Genomic DNA, 27,783 nt, shown 5'->3' with positions numbered 1-27,783 from the left:
AAATGTTTGACCATCTAGCCAAACCGATAGTCATGATCATGATATCACTTCCTTCTGGGAAAAATGGACAACCAGATACTTTTCTTGAAGTTCTTCCTGCCGAGAGGATTCACCTTAATTATTACCCTTTAGAGCCATCCTGATGGAGCTGTAGTGCTCCAGCTGCCTATTTTGAGGTGGTACCAGCATACTGTGCACAATCATCTGTATAGGAGGCCATCTGTATAGGAGCTTTTCCATTTTTAAGTCAACTGGTCATAGGGGACTCTTCCTGAAGCCATAGGTGTAGGTTGAGAGAAGACGCAGTGTAGCAGAGTAGGAGGTATAGGGATCTAAGGCACTTGCTTGTGCAACTTACTTGTGTTTTCAGACCCTACTTGGGTCTGATTTAATACTTGTCACTTCAGCTTGATGGCGGAGAGCTGTTATGAAGGCCCAGTTTTATGACTGAGTCAGACAACATCCAATTCATGATGAAGAGGAAGAAAAGGAAAGAGGGAAAATGAGGCAAAGGTAGAATTAAGAGGTCTGTAGTTATTTCTTTAATATGTTTTAATCAGATATTTGAATATTCTGTTGATAAATTAAAACCAACAGGTGCTCTGTAAAGTAGCAATAAACCGTGTTTCTTATCTTTGAAGCCTACATATTTAATCTCCAAAAACTTTAAACTTTATCTATTCCTTGCATTCCAATATTCTTTTTACCTTTATTAGGACAACTACAATACAAAAAAAAAAGATCCGTTTCTGTCCTTAAATCCTATCATGAAGTTCAGTTGGAGAATCTATTTAAAACGCAAATTTGGCTATAACACTTCCCCACATGAAAGACTTTAATGGCTTCGAATGTCTTCATTCAGCAAATATTCACACCGAGTGCCTGCTATGTGCGGGGCAGTGGGATGCAGTGATGAATGAGACAACAGAGGTCCCTGCTCTTCTGGAGCTTATAATTTAGTATAAGGTGGGCTAGATCCCATTCCAGGAAGTAAATGAACAGATCACAATGCCCAGAGCCATTCCAGACCTATGAAGTAGCTCGTGTAAATTGGGAGGAGAAAATCTCTAGAGTTGTGCTTCCTGATTCCACCTAGTTCAGCATCTATTCAACGGCTTTGATGAGGAATTTAAAAATATTCACACCTCTAACAAATGATACAGAGCTTATGCCCTGATTTCGTCTAACCTTGAGTGCGCATTACAATCACCTGGGGAGCTTTAAAGGTGCCCTAACTGAGTAAGTCAAAGTCTTTGGGGAGGGGTCCCTGATACCTGTATCCCAGTAATCCCTTTATATTCTTTATACCTTTCCCCCAATTTATTTAAACTAAAAACAAAACAGCCCCACCCCCCAACCCTCCACTTCTGTGATATATATACATATATATATCTCACAGTTTCTTTATCCATTCATCCATCGATGGGCACTTAGGTTGTTTCTGTATCTTTGCTATTGTAAATAATGCTGCAGTGAACATGGGGGTGCAACTATCTTTTCAAGTTAGTGTTTTTGTTTTCCTCAGATAAATACCCAAAAGTGGAATTGCTGGATCATATAGTCGTTCTATTTTTAATTCTTTGAGGAACCTCCATTCAGTTTTCCATAGTAGATGCACCAATTTACATTCCTACCAACAGTGCACAATTCATTTTTTTAAGTTAGAAATATTATCTATGGGGATTGCATTTGGCACTGAAGATCTTGCATATTTTACAGTATTAAAATAGATTATCATTTTTTTAACTAAGTAATACTACTATGACTTATAGGAGGTTATCTCTTCTAAACAATGTATTATTATAATTTTAATTTTTAAATTAACAGTATCTCCTAAATACATAATATATAGTGAGTGTTCTGAATAGAATAATTTATCCTCAAGATTGAGAAGTTATAACTCATGCTCATTTTTCTCCAACACCGAGGTATTTTTCCTCACATTAGATAAGACAAATGATTGTACGAACATGTATATTTAATATGCTGCTAATCAAATACAGTAACCATGTGCTGTTCCATAGTTCACTAGTTGATACTCTTATATTTGGAGAAAGTTAAAGTACACAGTTTGGAAAATATATTACAAATGGTTTAATCTTTTGGAAATTTTTCTAATCAGTGAAAATGATCAGAAAGATTCGAAATGTATCAGTTCTACTAAATCATAGCCAACTACTAATTATTTGTTCCAGTCATGAGTATTTGCTATCTGGCATGAGCAATCCAGAATATCTTATTTGCCAGATATCATGAATATTAATATTTGCCTCTGAAATGTATCATAAAATCTTTTAGTAGCCATTTTAAGATCCCAATTAATTTTTTCATATGCTATTATGTTGGCTTTTATTCCCTAAGCCTACACCAAAAGATGTCAGTAAGTGACAGCCCAGGTGCATGCTGCCGGCCAGGGAAGTCATTTTGGCATTTTAATTTGTTATGTGGATAATCTAGGGTTAACTATGTCTTTCTTGTTTGTGAGTTTTTAAAGAGAAGAAAGATTATCTTGAAGGATTTTTCTAGTACTAATCATTTCTGTCATAAGATAACTATTGTTAGCTTGGCAAAATCCCTCTCAGCATATTTTTCTCAAAAATAAAATGTTTCCAGTGTTTTGTTAATGGTAGAGTTCAGAATCAATAAACAAAAGAAACAAATATCAATCTCACATAATTCCATTATTAGTACTCGGAAATTAAAGGCATTCAAAGAAAAGCTATGTTTCATTTGAGATAATTATCCTCCCACTCCCACCCCCCCCACCTGCAAATATTTCTACCCAGAGTTAAATGCCCTCTTCTCTAAGGCAAAACCACCTCTCTACTCCTTACTCCATCAGGTACTTTCTGTGTTTCCTGTGGTTTCAATGTCTCCTTCTCCACTGGCGCCTTCTTTTCAGTTTATAAATAGATCAATAAAATGGGAGAAACTTTTCTGTTCTCTCATTACCACAACCCTCTCCTTCCCTTCACTACCAAACTGTGATCAGTGTCTGTACTTCCTTACCTTCTATTCATTCTTCAGTCCTATTGAACTCAGTTCTCTGCCTTCATTATGCCTCAAAAGCTGTTCCAACAAAGGTTACCAAAGCCTCCTAAATATCAAACGCAGTGGGCCTTTCATGGCATCTTAATGTGACCACTCTACAGCAATTTGACACTGGTAGCTCACTCTTTCCTACACCTTTTTTTCCTCCTAGTTCTCCTCCCACTTCTTTTTGGTTCCTTTACAAGCTCTTTTTTCCATCAGCTCCTTGAGTATCCCTCCCGGCATGGTGGCTTCGTGATGCTCTTCTCTTCTCACCGTCCCTCTTTTATCCACATGTGGAGGATTACTCATCCCAGCCCCCTCTTCTGAGCTCCACACTTCTGTGTTTAGCCAGCATTTCCAGCATTGACATTCCATGTGCGCCTCAAATTCATCTGTACCCAGTCTCACACACCTGCTCTTCCTCATTTTGTTAAGGAACCATTGTCTGTATAGTAACCCAAACAAGAAACCTTGGTATAATCTTATACTGCTCTAAGATCTCATAGATCCCACTAAATTTTATTGGTTTAAGCTCTTAAATAGCTCTCAAGTATGCCTTCTTTTCTTTCTCTTCATTGTCAGTAACATCATTCAGGTATAGATTATTTTTCCTATATGTTCCTGCAATAGCTCAACTGTGCTCCCTGCCTGCTGTTTAATGCTAAGAAGACATTAGTAGCATTCCTTATGTCCTGGACTAAAGAAACTTCCTGCTGACCAATAACCTGCTGCCTTCACTCTTGCCCTTCTCCAGTACCTTCTCCAAAAAATTTTTATTAATATTTAAAAGGTTTTTCTAAATCTATGAAAAATTCTGTTTTATTGATTAAAAAAGTAATCATATAACTCTCACTTCAAGTGATTTCATTTGTCAGGGCCTTCACGATAAGGTTCATTCTTCTTAATTTGGCACATGGATCCCATCTTTATATGAAATTTCCTGTCTCTTTAGCCTTTAAAAAAGAAAAAGTTTGCTACCCACGTTCTGTGCCACAGCCATCGTGATCTTCATGCATTTTCCTGTGCCTGAACCTCTTTGTATGAAGCTTCCTTCTCCATGGATTATATTCTTCCCTTACTTTGTCATTTTACAAATTCCTATTTAATCCTCAAGTACTTTGCTTGTCTCCCTTTCAAGAGTTGCCTGATCAGTCTACCTAGTTAGAGTTAGATTTCCCCCCTTTTTATTGATCTTTGGCAGTCTTCTGGGGCGCCGATCACACCATGTCGTTTGTACTGATTTACTTATCTGTCTCCCCATGATATAAGTTCATGTCTGACAGTTATGTGACTTTGAGCAAGTTACTTAACCTCTTTGCTCCCTCTCCTCATCTGTGACATACAGATATGGTATCCTATATACAATCTACCTCGTAGGGGTATTGGAGGATTCAGTGAGATAGTAGATTATATATGCAAAGTCTCCAACGGTATCCTACATGCAGTAAGTGCCCTGGAAACCAGAACTAATAGAATGAAATGCTTCATGTCTGAATTCCTCTATTAATTCCACAGTTTTTTTCCTACTCACTCCCCTCACCCCTGTTTTCCCTCATTCCTGGATACGTCAGCACCTTTACTACGTACTTTCAATCAACAACATATGGATAAAAGTCTGTCCTTGAAAATTATGAAATAATCACCATTCGGTAAAAGGCATTTTTTTCCTCTCAGCCACTTCTCTTTGATTTTGTAGAAATGTATGTATTATTTCAAAAAAGTCACAAATAAATTAACCATCACTTTCTTCCTGCCTCTGAGATGTGAAACATTATACTGAAATTGTACTTTAATAAATAATAAAATCAATGCTCTTAAAAGCAACACGTTACATGGTATTAATGCTTTATAAAAAGGAAGTTTTGCTTTATTGTTTCCCCTGCCCTTCCTGCAAATAAAACATCTTGCCCCATCCTTATACACAGAATCCAAGAAACAATTGGAAAAATCTTTCATTTCCAGCTGTAGTGCATAGTAGTTGCTTAGGAACTTGTTTGTTTGGGTTCCTTCTCCTTCTGCCATGAGAGTTCCCTATGATAAGAATTTTTTATAATATTGTCACATGGTGTTCCAAGTTCCGACTAGAGTAAATAAAAGCAGTGTATTTGTTTAAAAGAAGAAAAATGTAAGTTATTTCTTACTAGTAGACTGCTCTCACAAGCACGCCTCCATCAACTGTCTTTCCTTCCTAGTCTTCTCTTCCACCCCCTTTCTCACTCTCTATCCATATGTATCTTTTAGAGCTGGCTGCAGACCTTCTCCCTGCTTCACATTAAGAGGCATGTGTTCAGCCCCTGGAAAATGACTGCTTGTCTCTGTGTCATTAATTCAGCTCCAAGTACCCTGGCTTCAGCTCCGTACATTCAGTATAATGTTTGCCATTTTAGAGGCTGGGATGAGGGGCTGATGTCATACAGTTAGTTTTGCTGCAAGAATATATTTCTGCAGGTTAAAGTCATTCTTTTTTTCACTCAAATGCATCCTCCATATCAATAGTGTTTAAAATAGTGTGTGGCATCATCTGAATAGCTGGTTAAAACAGATTGCTGGGTTCCTCCCCAGAGTTTCTGATTCAAGGGATCATGGGAGAAGCCTGAGAATCTGCATTCTAAAAAGTTCCCCGATGATGCTGATGTTACTGGTGTGGGGACCACAGTTGAGAACCACTGCTCTAGACACTGTTTCACATCAATTACCTGCCTGTTAAATTGCTGATATTCAGGTTTTGAAAGTGTCATCACACTTAGATAAATTTGAACCAGTCCTAGTTTGTACTTATAAAAATGTCATGCATCTTTCAAAATCTAAAAAGCCAAAACAATACAAATTTGATATATAAAAAGCCAAAACAACACAAATTTGAAATAACCCATTTCTAGTCCTTATTCTTCTACAAAATAATGATTAAGAAAAACAGTCTATATGGATCACTGAGAGATTATTGAAAGTCTGCAGAACTGCTCTAGTTTTCAGCACTCTGACTTTGTTTGTGTACCAGAGCTAAGGCTATATAATTACTTCTGTATTCTACTATTTATTTTAAAATAGTTTAAGCTTTTGCCTCTCATAGTTCAAAACAAAAAAAAAAGCTTGTAGTTACTGAAATTTTAGTTTTGAGGCCCTAGTTGCCCAATAGACTATTTTCAATGAAGGAAAGAAAAGTGTATATTAATTTCCTCTACATCGTCCATAATTCAGTAGTTATCACCTGATGTGCTGAGGCAGCTTAGTAAACTTTGCAATAGCATTTTGCAGCACCCGGTGACTGGGGCTGGAATTATTAGTTGTTGATGATGGCCGTGTCTCCGTGCCTTCTTTCTGCTGGATTTCCAGCTTACTACAGACTTTCTCAAGGAACAATACAAAATTATTCATGAGCCTTGGAAATTATGCACACAATTGATTATGAAAATGTACTAGTAACCTAATTGTAGAATTCCTCTGTTATACAGCACAAATATATTTAAATAGGCCTTCAAAGACTCCAAGAATTAGAGCATGCTTAGGTTTTTTTCTTGTATATTTTGAATTGCTGCTAATATTTTATTTTAGTTCAATCAAATTGTATCCTATGCATATTTACATCAATATGTGAATATGTAGTTGCATATAGTTTTCTGATATATTTACATATAAATATACCTATATATCTCTACATAAAATAACTGGTTTTATAGTATTTTATCCTATCACAAGTAATCTGGCCTGCATTGTCAATGAATAGCTCATTTTTTTTCATCTATAACTATTGGATTTTACCCATCAACTCTAATATAAGGTATTATGGAGAAAACACAGATCCCTTTATATACATGACATATTTTTTCTACATAATTCATCCCAAGGCTATTAAAAGATTTGGGTTTTGTTTATTTGTTTCAATATGTTCCAAAGGGCCAGCCCTTCATCACACATCTACAACAAAGCCCTTTATGTTGTTGCCTTTAGTCCTGGAGTGCAGTCCTTTTCTGCAGCACCACGTTGTATAGTCACGTAATACCTTGATTTATAACTAGGTTGTAATCCAAATAGGAAACAGGTGGAATCACAACTGGGTATGGTGCCTTGGATATTAATGGCTTGGCTCAGCAGTGGAATTTCTAAAGCTGTATACACTTTTTTTCCTCTTAATTATGCATTCATTAAAAGCTTTTATACCCAACAGAATAAAGTAAATATTTTTTGATCTCCATAGCGTGCTCCCAGACTGTAGATTTGCACAGCAGGGTCTTGATAATCTGAATAAATTGTATTTCCCCAAGGAGTTTATCTTTCAAATAAGGTCATAAAGAAATGCAGCTCCTCCATCCTTAGATTTCTCCATGCGCCTTTTCTATGATGTGTAATACAGGGCATGGGAACCAGAATATGTGATAGTAATACGTACTGGATGATGGTCCAGTATAATGTCTCACCTCTTCTCCTTGTTTATTTCTGGTGAAGTGTTTTTTAAATACAGAAGAATAATTGAACTTACATGACAACTATGATTTTTATGGATATTTGTAGAAAAACAAAGTCCATATTAGACATTCAGTGTTGTTTTTCCCCTCACCCAGTCAGTGAATAAAATTTATGGAATATCTAAAGCTATAGTTTAAGCACTGTTGTAGCATTTTTAAAAGAGAATAATAATGAAAGCCACCATTTGTTGAACATTTACCCCATGAAAGGCACTTTACAAATATTTTTGGGAATCTTTACCACAGATCTATTTTTTAGATGAGAAAATTAAACTCAGGGAAGTTAACCATTTGCTGAGGCCATCCAGATGGACCAGCTTCAAATGATGTGCTTTTCCTACAACTCCAAAGTAAAAATGCAGCCAGTTCCTTATCCCCACAACTATGACCTAGTGAAAGAGACAGGGAAAGTATAAAATTATAAATGCAAGTAATGGGCACAACCAGTTGCACTTATAATTTTTCTAAGTCGTAAAGAATAAGGTGGCAATGTACCTGATAGCGAATGGTAATAGCTTGAAAATAGCATATGATTTGTGAAAAGTTTAGGCAGTAACTTTCTCTCTCTCTCTCTCTGGACTGCAATATTTATCTCCAGTGCAGCTAACATTCTAGGCATGTACTTTTAAATATTTTAATTATTTAAATATTAAAATACTTTAAAATGTATTATTGAACAAATTATTTAAATATTAAAACATTTAAAATATTTTTAAATATTTAAATATTTTAGAGGAGCAGGAGAATATGTTTTATTGTAAACTAAAATAAAAACAATAAAAGTTGAATTTTAAAGTTCTGATATATTTTCTTACCTACCCATTATTTATCAGTCAGAGTTGATTAAGTAGCTGCTTTGTGAAGACAGAGAGGAAAACCTATAAAGAAATACAGATACAGCTGGGGAGAAAGTATGTAATGACTGATAAGGGGTTAAGTAGATGATACTGGTAGCTCCTGCAAATAGAAGTCAGAAGAGGGAATGATCCTTTCAGCTGGTGTGGCCTGGCTTTCTTAGGAAGTGGACTCTGTACTTGGTTGTCTCTCACCAGGAGGAGAAGAGCATTTATAATACAGAACTTCTCTTCTCTTTTCTTCCACGCTTTTTAAAGTCTGTTGAATCAGTCTTTAAATGCTTCATAAACAGTAACCATTTGTGACAAAGATTCTTAGGGTTCTCCTTATTGTCTAAAGGAAAACCATGAGCATTCAGTTCCACTTGGCAAACAGCATGGAAATTTATATATTTCTGGTTATCACTAAATACCAAGAGAAGTAAGGTTCTTTTTCACCATTCTGAAGAGGGAAAAAATACCTAACATGTGAAAAGCTGGAAGACCCAAGATTCACTGTAGAAGCTAGGCCCGATGCATCCAGCACTACAACTGGGTCTTCCACCGTATTTACCAATTGTATGAAAATCCTGGTGTGTAGTTAGCATCAGGAGAGAATTCCTTAAGTTCAGATCAAATATTTGAGAGCACCTTCCTCAGTTAATCATGAAAGATCTGTTCCTTCTACATAATTATAAAATCCTACCTATAACCAAACTGTCATTTCCTCTTTCCATTTGAGTCATGGATGTATTTAAAAACAAAACAAAACAAAACAAACTTAAAAAGTATATTGCTTTCAAAAATTCATAAGCCAACATATTTTTCAATTACAGTCTATGATGAAGTTGTTATGATTGGCATTGTACAAAAAGGATACAAAAAGCATAAGACGTAAAACCTATTTTTACTAGTTTACTAGGAACATTTTTACTTATTGGAAGATATATGCATGAATGACTTAGAGACAAGTTAGTGACAGGAGATTTGAAGTGGGAAGCATGAGGATTCAGTCAGTGACATAGGGTTTCATAGTTACTATGTCCAACCTGGTATTTGGTTCCTAGCAGCAACTACAATGTTTTTTTTAAAATCTGGCTTTTAGTTAACATTGCTAAAAAATCAAACCATACTGGTTTCATATGCTGAGTGGATGTATCAGACTATTTGTAATAGATTTGGAAATAGTTGTTTAAAAAAGATTTCTTTGCTTCCGTAACATTTCATTTAGAGGAATCCTCCAAATGTGATATAATATCAACATTTTATAATAGAACTTCATATTTCATGGGTGCTAATACATGCTGGGCATAGAAGCTGCTGTTTCCTGGCCATCTTTATCTGTAGTAAAGTACTGACATGTGATACTTAAGGTGACATTTTGAAGGGCAGTATAAGTGAAGGGCATCAATAATTGGAAATGAAAGATTATAATTATAATGATAAAACACAGCATTGTTAAAATGGTCACATCTGTTGAGTGTCATTACTCAGAAAGATCTGGACTCCTGTTCAATTTGGGGGAAAATTTAGGAAATCAAAATGGCATTACTTTTATTTTGACCTTGAGAGAAGTAATTATTTTGAACACAAGTCATAGTTTTCAATACTGATAGTATAGGTCGATGATGCTTATTTTTGTTTCACAAGTTAGTCAAGTTCTCAGAGCTAAATGAAGCACCAAGAGAAACGGGAATATGTGAGACCCTATTTGGCATGGATATCCTTAGTAGTAAATCAGAGCATCTTGATCAGATTTCTACATCTCGTTAATTTATCAAAGGCTCCTAGATTTGAGGAAGAGTATTTGTGGGACAGATATTGGGGTAGTCTGCAGTAGACAGTCACAAGACAACAAATATTTTCTGTGTTCTGTATAATTCCTGTGCCAGAGCAATGATAAAACTGTGGTGCTGGATGGCAAGGGGTTACTGATAGTCAGGCCAGGGGACATGTGGGTATGGCTATGATTATGTATTAGAAATATGCATTATTGATTCTCAGCTTGTATTACTATTGGCACACATCAAGACTCATTTCTTAGGTGTGGTGTACATAAGCTAGGCTGTGGGTTATGTGCAGTGAACTGTAGACTCCAGCTCTAAGGCTATATACATTTTTCTCCCATTCAGGAAAGTGTGTTAGAATGTGAGTGAGTCCTGGTGACATTAGTTCAGGGATAGGCTTAAATCTGCTCTAAATTTTAAAATAAAGTCTTGTATGAATTAATTATTAGTACCTCCTTAATTGAGATGTTGAGAGCTGCTAATACAACGACCAGTCACTGCTACAGATGAGAACCCTACTAGGGGACATACAAAGGCTGACATTCTCTTTCTGCCTCCTCTAGTTTGGGAAGAGTGATATAAGGGCCATAGGGTTTACCCACAGCCCCCAAACTGCCCTACTTCCTCACACTCAGGTCCTTACCACCTGATAATTTGCCTCAAAAATGTAATCACATTTGAATATAACCCAAAAGAAGACAGACAGTATTTGCCTTTCTCATGCTCTCTTTTCCCTATCATATTCAGTAGTTAAACTGGGAAATAACTATTTTAATGATTTAATTAAGGAAATAGACCACACAGAAAGACTGAATATGGAGAATATGTAAGGTTTAAGAATTACTGCACTTGGGAAACTGGTGTTTATTCCATAGCTAGTATAATATTGGGGACACATTTTATGGCTCTTTTTCTGTTGTTTAACTTGTTATTCACTCTATAAGAAACAAATAGAAGGGGGAGAGAAGCCAAATAGCCCTAAACCAAAGGAAAATAAATACTATTTAAAAAGAGTCCCCAAAGAACAACAATGTATGTATCATTATTCTGAATAGAAACTAAATTTCAAGTGAGAAGCAATGTGACAGAAATGAAACCTTTTTAGGAGGAAAAAAAAGGATTTTTCTTTTACTCAAGAGAGTTTCGTGTTGCTGAGCTATAATTTCCATTCAAAACTACTGCCTCTACTCTGGCACTTGGATTTTTAAGTCACAATGTCAGAGAACAGAGACAATCTCATAATTAGGACAACATATCATTTGAAAAGGTACTTTGATCTGAATAGCCAATTGATAGAGGAAATAATTCTCTCTTGGACTGAAAAAAAAGTCGAGGTAGATTAAAAATTTCTTTTTCACAGTAAAGCTGTTATATTGCAGTTGTTTATTTACACTTTGAACTCTAGCCATTATTGCCAATTTTCTTACCTGGAAAACACTGAATGGCCACTGACTTTGCCTTTGTGTATATGTGTAGGAAGACCCAATGATGTATGAAAAAATGACCTTGTTTTGATGATGTTCAGAATTGGACAGGCATGTTGGACAGACATAGCCTGTTCTGGTCTTGCTTAGTTATAGGTAAAAAGAAAAAGCTCACAGACATTCTTTCATTAAACTGATATATATTGAGCATCTGTTCCCTGAGACCAAGGATACATTATAATCCTTGGCACCAAGGAGGGAGACTGATCAATAATCAAAGGATGCCAATAGTGACAGGCGCTGTGCTAGAAATCTTTAGAGGGCAGGGTGAAGGCACAGAAGCGGAAGTGGTCAGTTTGGACAGAACCAGGGGAGCTTACAAGGCAAAATGGATTCATTCATTCAACAAGTGTGGCTTGAGCTCCTATAATGTGCCTGGCACTGTTTTGGGCACTAGGAATATAGCAGTGAATATAAGAGACTGGTCCTTCCTCCCGTAGAACATCCTTATTGGGGGCTGGAGGATAAACACATTGTAAATCAGTAGGCAAATAAATGCAGAGAATAATTACTTATAGTGATGAGTGGTAAAAGCAAATATAATGGAGTAATCTGCTGGAGGGTGACATGAAGAGGAAGTGGGATGTACTAATTTAGATAGGATGGTCAGCCAAAACAATGGAAACATGATTTTGTTTCCATTGTTCCATAGGAATTTTGTGTATATTGCTTCCTCTGTTTGAAACATTCTCCCTGCAATCCCAGCCCCATCCTGTTTTAAAATGCAGGTTTTATTATTATTTAGGTACGGTGAAGCCAACAGATCAGGAGACAACTGCCATTGAAAAGGTACTTTATTATTCATCGTTCCAAAGAGGAGGGGGCATGGTCAGGAGGCAGAAGAAGCAAGGGGAAAGCATGGACATGATCTTTTATTGTGGCATCTACAGGAAAGCCAGGACAAGGCAGGGTAGTCAGGCTTATGATTGTCTAGTTTGAATAGTGTGAGCAGGATTTGAGGCATACAGGCTCTGACTAGTTGTCTAGTACTTGGCCCTGCACTGAAAAGGGCAAAGGGATATTGCCTCCTGGAGTATAAGAGCCAGATACAGGAGGGAGTTCAGAGTATGGGCTCTGGACTGGTCGGTGTGCATATGCAGGGTGCACTTTTGAGCAAGTTCTTTGCTATTTCTCAAAATTGGCTAGCCCTGGGAAGGGCAGTCTCTCCCCTTCAGCGAGGCCCTGAAATCCAGAGCCTCAAGAATACAGGAAATGCAAAAATATAGTTAATACACATCCCACCCCCAACCTTTGTCAAGTTAACATTCCCTTTAGCTATCAGCTCCTTGTGGCTTCTCAGGAAAGTCTACTAACTTTTCACTCCAGGTCAAATCCATTATGGGTATTCATAGCCCTATCATCTACCCTCTATAGCCTTTACCATTTATTTGTTATAATTTTACATTTAATTGTAATATGTTTTAATTAATGGCTCTCTCTTCCAATAGACCGTACATTCTATGAGGCCTGGAACTTGCCTATTTTCCCTCATCATTTTATTGCCAGTACTTGGTGTGCTCCTGGTACATGATGTGACCGTGTAGGCCCTTGTAATGGCTGCAGCCAAGTCAAGGTGGATGGGATTGTTACACTGCAGGGTAAGAAGGTCAGCAGGGTCCAGGTTATGGCTGGTTATGCAATGATACTGAGTGTGGACTTAACCATAGGCAGATGGGAATCTAATAATGGGTATTAAACAGGTGTTATCAGTATGATCAGATTCTTGTAAAAGGAGAGGATAGAAAGTTTGATACTGGAGACAGGAATGGTAATTCAGGACCCTGCTGTAGGAAGTCTGGATGGGAGATGACGAGGAACAGAACAAGAAATGCTAAGGAAGAGCAAACAGGATTTGGTGGCTGACTGTATATGAGGGAAGAAAATGGGCCACCTTTTGGGACCCTGATGTGGGTGGCTGAATGTAGTAATTCTCTAAGAGAGGGGGTACAGGAGAGGATGCAGGTTTGCAAAAAATAAGTTCAGTGTAAACATGTTGAATTCAATATGGCTGTGGAATATCCAAGACATATTCTCTTACAGGCGATTGGAAAAATGAATTCAGAGCTTATGAGAGAAGTTTGGGCTAGTGGTATAGATGTGACAGTCATTAACATATAATAAGTTTGTAATGCAATTGTATGGTTTTTACTTTGGCCAGCCTCCTTTTCCATGACTTAATGGTACAGCTTATTTAAGACTTTGTTTCTAAAAGGACCACATTCTTCATCTTGATCTCCTTTATCAGTGATGAATCAAGGTTTATGGATGCCAAACAACAATGCTCAAATATACTTTATTGTTCCTTGCCCACCAAATCCACTCTCTGCTTTTCATGTGCCAAGCTGTGTGGTAAGTGGTTTTCATTCATTATTCCCATGACAACCCTATGAACTGGTTGAACTTTCCATTTTGTGAATAGGAAGTAGTGGAGGTTCAGTGGTCAACACAAGGTCATGGTCAACGGTAAGTGTTAGAGCTGGATTTGAACCAGGTCTGCCTGATTCTATGGCCCTTGGGTTGCCCTGGATTGCCTCCAAGTTCCAGGGGCTGTCGATGATTTGTTCTGCCTCTGACTGTAATGATTTATTATTCTTTTTTTTCTATAATGTAAAAGACTTCTTTCAAAAAAGTCTGGAAGTTTTGTATATGTATGTGTGTGTGTATATATATAAATACACATATATATTTATGTATATATAAAAAACATTAATAATGATTATCTCTGCATGGTAAAATATGAATGATTTTTGTTTTCTTATCCATACTTTGTATTTCCTGAATTTTATGAAGTGAACATTTATTACTTTTTATAACCAGAAACATAATGGCACTATTTTTATAACAGCGATAATTTTTTCTCCAGGCACAGTGTTATAGGTGGGCATTTAATGCAATTTAGCCATTGCTTCCCACTCCCCCCATTACGTTAATGGGAATCCTTAAAAGCAGCATTATAGATGATCATTTTGCTTACACATGGTCTTAGCCAGAAGGACAGAAGTGATGATTTTGCTTAAAGCTTACGAAGCCCATCTGCCCCAATAGGAGGAATGTATATTGTGGCATCATGACCTCAATGAAGGTGGTTCTTCTCTTCTCCCTCAACTCCACACTTTACGTAGTTTAACTACTGAGGTGCTAATTATTCATGCAAGGGGAATGGAAATTTTTGACATGTATAGAAAGCGCTGTAGATTTTGGGAAATTATGTTTTTAAGTAGAAGAGAGGTGAAATGAAAAGGTAAACATAGGTAACAGACTTTTAACTGATGTTTCTTTTGTACATGAACGTATGTCAGTTGGGTTCCCTTTTGCTGTTCATTTAGTCATTGACACGTCCATTTTTTTTTAGCTTTCTTAGTTCTCCATTAATACAAAATGCTTGTTAGATTAGATAAGGGGGGTATATAAAATTATACCCTGAGAAAATGAAAACATTTCAGGACTATAGAAGCGAGTGTTAAATAATCACCTTCAAAAGAAACACAGCAAAGAAGCACAATTGTTTAAATTCTCAATTAAATTAATTCTCTGGTTCTTTGTAGTTTTGAATTGGCCTGCCTTTAAGTTTTAGGCTTCTAATTAGATGAAACGCAATGTCTCTCTATAAAGATGCTTAAGAAGGAATATTTGGTTGTTGCTACATAATCCAGTCCCAAACATAGGTGTATACACCTTTTTGGCAGAACAAGTGGGAAAACCCTTGCTCCTGAGCTGTGCCTGTCCACCTTGTGCTTCGCAGAGCTTAGTCATTTCTACTTCTGCTTCTGCTTCTCCATGCGATGCCACCAGGTGCTACCTCAGGACCTTGAGTCATGCCCTGGGCATGTGCCTGGGTACCTGAAAGGCACTGACACCAACTCCCTCACCCATCCCTGCTCCCACCCCATCATGCTTCAGGGGTACTGCAGAGTAGTTTCCTGGGACACTGAAATTGTATCCAGGGCCTTGAAACAGGTAAACTTCTTCATAGATGTACTGACCATGAATAACTTCTTTATCTAGCAGAGATGGTCCTAAAGTTTGCTATCGAAGCTCTATGTGCAAACTTTCCTCCCAGAGTAGAATTTACTAATCCTAAAAAGTAAGATTTGGAGAACAAATTTAAAAATTACTTGAAAAAGTTGGTGCTGGAGTCAAAATCTTCAGTATTCCTTTGATAAAATCTGCTGAATGAGAAGCCAGGATGTTTTGACCGAATGGCTGTGAGTGGACCCTTACATATTTGAGTTGCATTGGATTTTTTTTATCTATAGTAAACTTCATTTTAAAGATAAGTATTTACTCCTTTTCAACTGTGTTGGCAAATAGAGCTATTAAGCACCAGAATCTTATGGATGATTCCTGAAGTCATTTGGCTTGACTCCTGTTAGGAATATAATTAAAGTGTCATCTCCCATCAAAAGGCATATAATCCAAAGTAAAAATAATAATAATAATAATAATAATAATAATCAGGTGGTTGTGGTGATGATGCAGCTCTTAGGTATTTTTACAATATCTTTATTATTCATTTTATTATTTAGAACAGCATTGTCCAATAGAAACATAATAGGAGCCACCTATATAATTTAAAATTTTCTAGTAGCTTCATTAATAAAAGTTAAAAAGAAATAGGTGAAATTAATTATGGTAATATATTTAACTCACTATATCCAGAATAATATAATCTCAACATATAATCAATATGAAAATGTTAATGAGATAACATATTCTATTTTTCTTACTCCTTGCATTCAATATATCTGTAACACTTATACATCTCAAATCAGACTGGCCACATATCACGTGCTCAATAGCTACATGTTGCTAGTGGCTACCATGTTGGACAGCACAAATTTAGAACATATTTCTTTAAACTTCCAAATATTATAGAAATAAATATATTAGAATAGAAATATTTTAGAAAGTATTCTTAATTCTTCAACTAAAAAAGGGGAAAACGTATGTTAAACATTACAAAGACAGTGAAGTAAAATAGCTATCTGATGGTATCATATTCTGCATTCCTTAACCTATTGGAAAATATAGCTCACATATTAATAATTATAAATTTAAAATATGAGGAGGAACTGGGATGCAGCCCGCTCGCATTCTGCTTGAAATAGCTAGGTTTTGTATTAGCAAACCTGTGTGCCCACTCTGATTCTTGCAGTTATAAGACAGAGGTTCCACAGGTGTCATGGCTCGTTGGGGGCATTATTGTAGAGCCCTGGTTATGAGTTTGAGAACTCATAGAGATGAATAAAATCCCCCCGAATAAAGATTGCTACAGAAACTCTTTGAAAAAAAGGGAAGAATTGTCATTGGTTGTCTGAATTTTTGAGTCTAATAAAAACAAAGAACAATTATAAATCATCCATATTAGGTGGATTCAATATAGAATTATTCAGGGCGGAAATTTTTTCTGTGACATTTCTTCATTTCCTGCGACCTCACATGTAAAAATCTGTGTTTTAATTTCATTGAATCAGGATGGATTGCTTTTACTCAAAGATGTATTTAATTTGAAGTTTTGGAAAAAGAGTCTGTCTTCATAAAGTTTGTGTCATCTACTCGTGACTCCCACTTTACCTGCCCTCACATTATCTTTAGCAGACAAAAACATCACCTAAGAGCTATAACATATGGTAAGGACAGAAAAATCATCTTTATGGGTAAAATGTTTCTAAAATGTGGCCAAGTAACATTTCAATCAGTGAAACCAGAAACTTCTTTCAATCCCTTCATTAAGATGTGTTTGAATATATGGGTTTTAAGAGGGACAAAGTGAAGAGAAATGATGAATTCAAGAAAAGCAGTTCGCCCAGAGCCTTTTAATGAAGAGTTTTTCAGACATTCTCGATGGAGTGCCATCCCATCGACCCCACTCCTTTCATGCAAACCTTAGTCAATCTGAATTTCTTGCCTGCTCTTTTGGATTGATTTCTAAGAGATCTCTTTTTTCCCCCATTTTAATTTTTTTGGCACACAGGAATTAAATAGCTTTAATTACTTGGATCTGTACAGACTTGCTGACCTCTTTAACCTCACTTTGTTGGAGAAGGCAGTGATCGATTTCTTAGTGAAACATCTCTCTGAACTCCTGAAGAGTCGCCCTGAAGACGTTCTAACACTTCCTTATTGTCTGCTTCAGGAGGTCCTGAAGAGTGACCGCCTGACCTCCCTGAGCGAAGAACAGATCTGGCAGGTAAGGGTGCTCTGCATGGGTCTCTCTTGGTGTGGAGAGGGCATGAAATGATTAAAAGTTAAAGGTCTGAGGAACAATGACAGTATGTTGTTTGGTTTGGTCCTCATTGGACTCAAGTCTTCGAAGTCACGCTCCCCTGATGGACAGATGATTGGAGAACACCAGCCCTTGAGGCTTGGAGGCCTGTGCCTGCTCAGCTTAACTCAGAATTGCAGGTGAGCTTCCTCAGATCCTTTCTGTGGCTTCCCCAAACCCTCAGGAGGTTACATCAGAAAGAGTCAAGGGTTTTTTTATTCTTCTGATAAAAATAGTTTCTTAAACAGAAACAAAAGAGTGGATTTTCAAGTGCTATTAATACAGTGGAATCAGATCAGTGGAATCAGAATAAATTCTGTTCTTTCCTGTAAACAATTCAGAAACATTTCTTTGTTGCAGCAGAGAGCAGCTGAGACCTTAAGTGAAACAAAGCTCTACTTGCACTGCATCAGAAAAATCTTTCTCCTTAGTTTATTCTGCATTCATTGCTATTTTCCTAAGCCCTGCCTTTTCTCCTCTCATAGCATTCTTTTCAAATATCCTTTATCTGGGGTACAGGAGGATGTTTTGCATTTTCAAGTTGACTATTCAATTTAAATCCTTTGCCTAGTGTCTATCCTTGAAGACTCCACATGGTATCTTTGAGAAACAGTCAGAGCCCATCTTTCCTCTTTCATCTTACACTGTCTGTCTCAGTCTCTGAAGCACTGGCTGGACATCTTGTTACTTCTAGGGCAGCATACTTTCAAGGTTTCATGATCATTTGGAAAATATTTTTATACAGAATTCAAGGGAAAGTATGAAGTCGTCTTTTAGCTGATTAGACAGTAAATTCCTGGTATCTTATCAAATGACTTTCAGAGAATACTGTTATTCTGGCCAAAACAGACAGAGATAACTATTAATAATCCAGACCCTGACTCTACTGATTGATAAATTTCCTGATATCTTTTTCCCTTCTTTCTTTCTCTCTCTCTCTCTCTCTCTCTCTCTCTTTCCCCTTCCTTCTTTCCTTCCTTCTTTCCTTCCCTCCTTCCTTCCTTCCTTCCTTCTTTCCCTTCCTTCCTTCCTTCCTTCCTTCCTTCCTTCCTTCCTTCCTTCCTTTCTTTCTTTCTTTTTCATCTCTCTCTTTCTTGCTTTTCGTATTACTTTAATCAGCAACTTCCCTCTTCACTGTTGCTTTCACTAGTGAAGGTAATAAGAGCTGTGGTGTACTGAGGGCCCGCCAGGACCCAGGCTCTTTGCAAATATATTGACTTATCACAACAGGCGTGAAGGATGGCTATTATCACCCCATTTACCAGATGAGCAAAATGAGGCTTTAGTGTCTTGCTCAGCATTACAGAGCAGAGCCAGCCTTCAAATCCAAATTTGCTGACACCTATCCTCATCATACTGTCTTGACAAAGAAAATATAACAAATAGAAAATAAAACATAGGTTTTTTTTTTTTCTGTTTCTTTGGTATTTCTTATAATGTTATTCAGGTCAAAAGTGTTGGTGAGGTTGAGTTTTTGGTATGAATTTCAATTATCTCTTGCTCTCTCTATAAACACAAATCCTCAAAATTTTCTGGTCATTTCAAAATGGGAAATTGCCAAATTTTTCTTCAGTTCTCAAAGGGAAAAAGGCTTGGAATGAATTCTACATTTAATTATTTCTGACTGAATTGAGATCTGAGCAAACCATCCTTGTAGTTTCTATCCCTTTTTGTGGCATAGTTGAAGGCAGTGCTGGAAATGGACATGGTAATGTCTAGATGTCTGAGTGTCCAAAAAATTCCATACTATCCACTTAAGAGTCATCATAATTGCCTCTCTAAAGGTTACTAATATTATAATGTGGAATTTTAAAAACTTCTCTCCATGCAGGCAATACTTTTTCTATACATGGTCCTCAAGAAAGAATTAAAAAAACTCACATTAATATGATCAATATGGGCATTCAGCAGGCATTAAGAAACCGTTTTTGCTTTATCTTAGTAAATAAATAATTCCCTCATACTCAGTCCAATAGAGAAAAATCAAATCAAACCAGTTATATTGCCTCAAGTATAGTTAAGTTTATCATTTTTGCTGAGGTTATACTAGTAATGCAATATACCATGGAAGAATCTAATATTCAGCCCAGGGTGAAGATTGGGTATGCCAAAGGATTAGTGTCAGGGTGCTTTATAGAAGTGAAACTTGATGGACAGGCTGGAGACAGATCTACAGAATCTCATTAAATTGCTGAATTGTTCATTATGGAGCGTTCTCACTGTAATAAAGTGCTCATTGACTTTGACAAATCCCTATCCCATGTGTTAAAGAATAGTGAAGCAAGAGGTGTTGGAAGGAGGAAGGAAATTGGCACAAAATCAGACAGGTAATAGAAAAGCGAATGGAAGGTAGTACTCTTCGATTAATATGTGCAACTGGTAACTTATGGGAGAACTCAGTAAGCACACACACACACACACACACACACACACACACACATTTATACATGTGGCTCTTCTACAGTCTGCTGATTATATAATCTGGGACATTCTCTTTATTTTGGTGAAAGGTCTAAATTTCATTATTTACCGGACTGCACACAGTCTGGTTCTGAGACATGTCAGAAGAACCTTCAAATTATCCTCACTGAACAAATTTTTTTTTTACTTTTTTCCCACTGTCCCTTATCTAGTCTCTTTCCTGATAAAATGTGCTGCAGGCCATAATAACCGTTCTGTGGATCTGGAAACCTGTGAAATCCCCCAAGATTATGCCTTATATCTGCTCCCCTTTTTTTTCCATCTGACCTGTTAACTTCACTTTATATTCACAGGTAATGTAGGTACTGCGCCAACTATGCACTTTAGTGTGTAAGAACATAGAAGACCCCTCAAAAAATTTTTTTTAATTCAGTTCAATTCAGCTCAAAAATTTGGTCTTACAGTTTCAAGGTCAGTGATTTCTCAGGTTGCAGATCAAAGACACCAAATTGGTTATGGAGCTTAAAGAAAGAGGAGGCTAAAAGTGAGCAAATCAGCTGAAAAGGAAGGATGGGACATGAGGCCACTTGCATTCGTGACCTGACAAATCTCCGCCAGTTTTATTTTTGCTTTTGGGTTTTAGCTATAGGACTTTGTTTCAATAGAGCCCTGTTAAATTTCTCCTGTTGTAGTCAACTTATAGTTTCTGACAACTAATCAGAGGTTCTACTATAAAACTTAGAGTGGAATTGTGAAACAATTCCCTACTGTTCCCACATATCGGGTCTGTTGCCATATTCATAGAAAGTGCTGGCTCATCACAGTTTTCTTCTAAGAAAGTGCAGTTTCTGCCTTTCTACTCATCCAGAATGAAGGAGAGATTACTTTCCATGGGAGTACAGTTTATAGAAAAAATCTGATTATAATGTAAACTCTTATTTTTGCTAGCATAGGGAGAAGGTGTGGCTCTCCAGCTATCAGTACTTGTTGAGCATCTACTAAGTGCCCAAGGCCATAGTAGAGTAAGTGTAAGGCGGAGTGCAGATTTACTAACTCACTTTCCCTCACCCAGGCCTCACCCCAACTCAAAGGGATCCTCATGATTTTAAACCATTAATTCAGCTCTCTGGATTATTATTCCTTCTCTAAAGTAGCAGAAACAAGAAGGATATGTTTAAATGAATAAAGATAGTTTGTGGAAAGAAAAATGAGTGCCTATTTTGTGCTATGCACAGTGTTAGAAGCTAGATCCGGGGATAAAAAGCTTTATAAAAATGTTTAATTATTGAGTTAGAGAAATTTGGCTTAGTTTCATCTCTGACTGTGGAGAAGTTTCATTTCCCTTTAATTATTATAAACTGTCCTACATTTTGTGAAGAGTACTTATTATTTATAAGGACAGCTCATATGTCAATGTTTTTCTTCCCTTCTAACCTTAGGTTGAGGGCACATCCTTGTATTTTGAGCCTAACTTTGCCTGGAGTTAAGGGATAATAAAACCAACCAATTCTTTATCCTAGTCATATCCCATTATACTGTGGCAATAAGGACCAAGTCCCCTAGTTTGGGGGTGGGGGGTAATCCTCTTTAGGTCTGTCTTTGATTATGTGTCTCCAGAGGCAAAGGCTGTGCCTGTTGTGTTTGCATTGAACACTGCTATATTGTTGTCTTGTACTTTATAAATAATAAATAAAAACAGTAATGTAGACTTTTTATATTAAATGGATTGAATGGATAATAAGACATCCCACTATTTCTATATAAGGTTGGATTTATTTAGGAACATTGGTATATAAAAAGAATTTGACTTTTTAAAACTGCATTTTTCCTTGTATTTTCATTGGACATTTGTTTCCATAGTCCTACTGTTAATCACACATTCATTTTGTATCTCTAGAGACATAAGTTCATGTTGTTTACAGTAGTCCACAACCTCAAACGTAATGATTTTTTTGACGAGCCCTTCCTAGGCTTTTATCTACACCATAAAACAACCCATATTATAGTTTGATTTAATCATGTTCCTCAAAAAAAGTTCCAGAAAGTGAACCCAAACAAAAGCTACTTTCCCTTTAGATAGAAAATAGAGAACACTAGTAATATACTCAGCTTTTGTCTTTTATCTCTTATATGATAAATTGAACCAAATGTACCTCTGGCCAAGGAGAAGTAGGGACTTCAAACAGTACTATATGTCTGACAATACTATCATAATACATCATAATTGAATATCATGTCACAGTTTTGAGAATGCTTCTGCATTCATCATTGCTTTGCTCTCCTGTCTCTCCTGTGGTACAAATGGGAAAACTGAGCTAACAAAGTTAGAAATCAAATTTATGTCTTCTAATTTTAAGGCTGTTTTCGCTTTGGTCTACAGCCACTAAATTTATAATAGAAGCTCAAAATACCTTGGGAGTGACGGACACGGAGGTGAATAAAATTAATCTTGTGACTTTAAAAGAAATTAGGAAGGGTTTGACCATTCCTGTTCTCGGGTAGAGTGCCTGTAGATTGAAAGGGTAATGGCCAACTCTGCCTGCCTCCATGTCTTTGTCACGTTGCTAACTCTAATTCTGCTTTGTGACATGAGCTTCATTCATTCTTCCATTCATGTCAAATAGTTGTTGAGTACTCACTCTGCCTAATCATGTGCTATTGAGGACTACCATTACTTGCTATATGACGGGTTCTGGGTAGTGGACAGGACTGATGGGGCCTTGCTTTCATGGGTCTTAGAATCCGATGTGGAGCTTTCCTCTGCCACTCTTCCCTGATTCCTTTCCAATGAGGATTGACCTGTACCAAATAGTTTAATGATTTCTTTGCAAACTTTGGGCATGTGCAGATGATTTGGGTACATTGGAAAATGGAATGGTTTTGTTTGGACATTTCGACACCACCCCGTGTCCTTTTACCTTTTCTTCAATGCTTTACTTATTAATTCTTGTTTGTTGCATGTACTTTCTAAACAGCTTCGCAAACCATTGTTAATCCAATAGTCCAAGCCTCAAAGAAATCAGACTGCAGGTGATCTTTTAATAAAAACTTCCATGAGTAGTGTTCTCATTTTTAACACTTGGACCTTGGTAACTAGACATGGAATAAAATACTGTGACCTGAGAACTCTTACCCCAAATAAAATGGTAGCTTTCATCATATTCCCATTCTTCCTCAATTCAATTTCATATATGCATGTGTCATTACTATTTTTTTCAGATGGGCACTTTCTGGGCATCTTCATGGTATCTTGTTTTATTTTTTTACTTGCTATCCCTTAAACTAAATGTGTACCATTTCTTGATTTTTTCCTGAAACTTCTGCCAGTTCCTCTCAGTTACATACCATCTTTCCTACAAAAGTGATGAGGATACCTCCATTTCCTTCTTATTAGATGTTAGGAGAATAAACAGAAGCTCCTTCACATCCCAAATAGTGCTGTGCCCAGAGGATGTCTTATCCTCTGAGAGCCCTCAGCTGGACACTGAGTAACGGTACTATTTCAGGGCTTGGTAACTAAGTGTATATTTAGTCATTTGTCCTGATCTACATGTCACTAATTCCTCTGCGAGGACTCATCCCCGAGGAGCTTGACTAGTGGCTTTGCTGTTGTTTGCCTGAGCTGTGTTCCTTTGTTAGATGCATGACACGTTCATTTCAGAGGGACTTTGCTCCAGCTAATCCTCAGTGCTAGAGCTGTGCGTTGTCAAGTAGCTATGAGGGGCAGTGATTATCAGAAATTACAGGAGACCTAACTTGTATTCATGGGCTGCTATTCCCATGAGTTAGTTTTTTTTCTTTTTCTTTTTTTTTTTTTTAAATGAGCACAACAGAACAACAAGGTGATTTATGAGATATGACATATTTATGTTCTCTGCTTCTAATTTTCATTGTGATTCATGTTGTTTCCAGACTGATATTTTTGTTGTTGCTGCTGTGCAAAGGAAAAAGATGACTGAAGAATATTATTTATGCATTGGTGGCCTGCAGTAATATCACTGCTACCTGGGTTATCAAGGATTTAAAAATAAAACCCAGCTATAAGCTATACATGAGGCAGAAGCCCCAAGGCTAGGCACAGAAGTTCATCAGTAATAATAACAACAATAATAATTCTTTACAATCCTGGAGAGCTTTATATTTTTAAAGCATTTTTACACACATAATTTCACTTGAGTCTCTCATCAGCCTTGTTAAGATTGATAAGGCAAGTATTACTCAAATTTTAACAAGTGAGGAAACTGAGGCTCACAAAGGTTAAGTGATTGACTCATTTCATAGTATAGGTCTCAATGTAGGTCTCACTGTATTCTCTTTAAATATACCAAGTCTTTAAGAAAACAGAAATTTAAAGTACCTGATGCATTTTTTCATAAGTCAAAGAGGTTCTATTACCCTATAATGAGTGAGCCAGCAGTATACACTTCCTAATAAATTACCAGTTTTCATTTTCACCTGTTGTGCAGCTTTGTGAGAATTTTCAAAAAGGACTCCAATAAAAGTAGTACAGGAAAGTGTTGCTGAAGGTCTTTATCAGAATCCGGAAAATTGGTACTCTAGCTGTTTTGATGAGGGAAAATGGATAGAGAATTCTGACAGAGGTAGGGAATAGCTCTTCATTCTTTCAGGGTACAAGATGATAAAGAACAAAGCAGGAAGAGAAGGCCTGTAAGGGAGGATCACTTTAAAATCTGATCAAGAGATTTAAATCAGTGTGAAAGAGAAGCTGGAGCGCCATTATTTTTTGCTGCGGCTCTGTAATCCGTGTGGTGGAAAGTCTGTAGGTTGTGTTAGAGATTGGATGGAACGAATGGAAATGATAAATCATTATATTTTCATTTTATACCGAATATATTGAAAATTTAGAAATTTATGCAACAGAAATTGATAGTAGGGTGATGGTCTAGTATAGGATTTAAGAGAAAGGAAGTGTTGATATAAATATCCAAACCAATAGAGAATTTTTGTAAGTTTATTTGAACAAAACTAAGAATGTTCCCGGGAAGTAAGATCTGAAATGCCCTGGAGAATGACAGTTTTGGTATTTCTTTTATGCATTTGGAATTAAAGAGAGAACATACAGATTACATGAAGGTGGGAGAAAGCAAGGTACAGGATAGTTAACAAGATTACTTGCTTCTGTAAGAGTGCTTCAGCCTCCCAGGAGTCTGAAAAAGAGGCATTTCAAAGATGTGTTAACCAGATGCACAAAAACAATGGAGAGGACTTGCTTAAGGCAAAGGTAAACCTTTTATATGCCTGGGGCGTAACTATCCACCATGACCTGCCCAGTTAGGAATTTTGACGTGATGACCCTGTGAGGTTAGTTTTGGTTACTGAACTTGTACATACCCCCCTTTTTTTCCATAGGAGGAAAAATTGTAATTGATAAATTGTAATTACTGAGTTATTGTAATTGATAAATGTTAATCTGTTTCCAATAGAAATGAGTCTGTGGCCCATATCCAGCGTCACCAGACTATTTCTATGGGAATCCTTACAAGACCAGGTGAGTGTCCAGTGACTGTGGTGTTCATGCCAGTTGGCCGTATCAGACCACAGTAATTTCCTGTTCTGGGCATTCTAAGAAAGATGATCTAAACTTAGCCATGGAGTGCTCAGAGTTTCTGGAATTATTACATTGAAAAGAGATGTCTGAAGAGAAGTCTTGACATTTATTGTTGAATACTGACATCTTTACATACTGCTTCTCCCACCCCTGCCTCCAGAACTTTTGCTACAAGCAAAAATAAAGAAGAACACCTCAACATGACATACCTGGAGGAGAAAGGTGGGCATTCTAAGATAGCAAAACATGGACAGCATTCGTAGATAAAGATAATTCTTAGATTGTGTGTGTGTGTGTGTGTGTGTGTGTGTGTGTGCGCGCGTGCCCATAATACAAAGCAATGTGTTCTCTGTGGTGAGTTTCTTTCCCTTAGTCTGACTACCTCCTCATTATTGAGGATGGCACATTGCAGGAATGAAAACAAATTTCAATATTCTGGTAGATAAAACATAATTAAGGAGAAAAATCTTCATAAGGAAAAAAATCCTTGATGGATTCTAAAGATAGATATCACAGATTTTTTGACATTGTTCCCCTTTGTCTATAGGAAGTATTATAAGTCAGTTTCCATAAGTGCCACAGACCTTACTTATGCTTCAAGAATAGAAGCTAATAAGAGGCTTGCCATCTGGAGGCTAAATGCACATATCTTCTTTGTGTGTGCTTGTTGATGAGAAATACCCTCCTCTGGCCACACAAGGAAATCAGGTAATTGAAGGAGTGATGGATGGTGCACTAAAGTTTAAACATTTTAGGAGGATATATCTTATTAACACTTTAAAACAAGTGAGCATAATATCATTAATTTTGATTAATTCATTTGCTCTTAATATGGCTTTTAATTTGTAATTCTATGTGAATTACAATGTAATTTGGCATTAATTGTACTAAATTAACTATAAGTCAGCCAATCACAATTGGGAATTACTCACAGCTGAAAGTGAAACTAAAACTCTCCATCCAGAAAGGATGATGATTAGTTAGGAGGTAAATACACTGTAGGCATCCCTCTCTCTGGCTATAAGAATGATATTGAACCTGCTGAAGACTAGAAACAATTTCTTATTCTGCCCACTGCTGGGACTATATGCTCTTTGGAGTGAAGCTCAATATAAAGGGTAAATAATAAAGTAAACAAAGAGGTGACTGACCACATTTGCCAGGTCCCCTGAACAATCTTTCTGTTCCTATCTCATGTAAGATTTAGGCCATGTAGAGGGACTATGCAGTGCTTTAGAATGATTAATTCCACACCTTTTGGATTCCAGGGGTTAGAATAGGTACTTACCCAGTTTGGCCTGCTTTGCTTCCTCATGCTCTGTGAACCAGTGAGGAAATTCTGTTTTAAATCCCGTGTGCTGTCTGAATCCAGAAGCCACTCCTATATGACCAATACACAAACTCCCTTCTGGACAGGAGGCAGTTGTGCCTTAAAAAGTCGTTATAATACTGGGAGAAGAACACATCCCTCAAGAGATGCTGGAGTGTGTGTCATTGGTAAAGCTTGCCAAAGGTGCCTGAGTTTACACAAGAAGTGAAGTGACCACTGAAGAATGTGGGCACTTGAGAAAGTGGCAGTAGAGCAAGGATGGATTTGGAAAATATTAGTGTTTAAAGTACTTGCCAGATAGCTTCCTTTGAGAATTGTCTCCTCAAAATAATCAAAATTAAAACTTTGAGATGCTACAGAATATCATATGACAAAGTTAACAATATCCTGCTTGAAGTGTATTTACATGTAGGTAGGACTATGGAAATTTTGTACATTCTGGGTACATTCATGGTGAGCAATTAACCCATAAAATGAGGTATGGCTATGAGGGAACAAATTTTTTCTAAATGTTGCATGGAAAACTCTGGGCTGTTTTTAATAACTCTTCTTTTCACTTCGTTAATTACATATCCCTATTTCATCATTCTGATGCACA

The 27,783-nt window shown here is 36.9% G+C and overlaps 1 protein-coding gene across 3 annotated transcripts in view; it reads left to right on the top strand.

Moving 5' to 3' along the window:
- The window catches only part of KLHL32 (kelch like family member 32), a 175,320-nt gene that overhangs the window by 95,117 nt on the left and 52,420 nt on the right, over positions 1-27,783 (top strand). For 2 of the 3 annotated variants that reach the window (XM_011360747.2, XM_023530954.1), the window contains one exon: positions 17,575-17,790. In XM_011360747.2, coding sequence (XP_011359049.1) covers positions 17,575-17,790 — 216 coding nt within the window. Of the gene's footprint in view, positions 1-17,574; positions 17,791-27,783 lie in introns of those variants that run through there. The other variant, XM_023530955.1, reaches the window with a different exon arrangement.

Source organism: Pteropus vampyrus, unplaced genomic scaffold (assembly GCF_000151845.1).
Source record: "Pteropus vampyrus isolate Shadow unplaced genomic scaffold, Pvam_2.0 Scaffold58, whole genome shotgun sequence".
NCBI classification, from domain to species: domain Eukaryota; kingdom Metazoa; phylum Chordata; class Mammalia; order Chiroptera; family Pteropodidae; genus Pteropus; species Pteropus vampyrus.
This window is presented reverse-complemented; position numbering and strand designations above follow the sequence as displayed.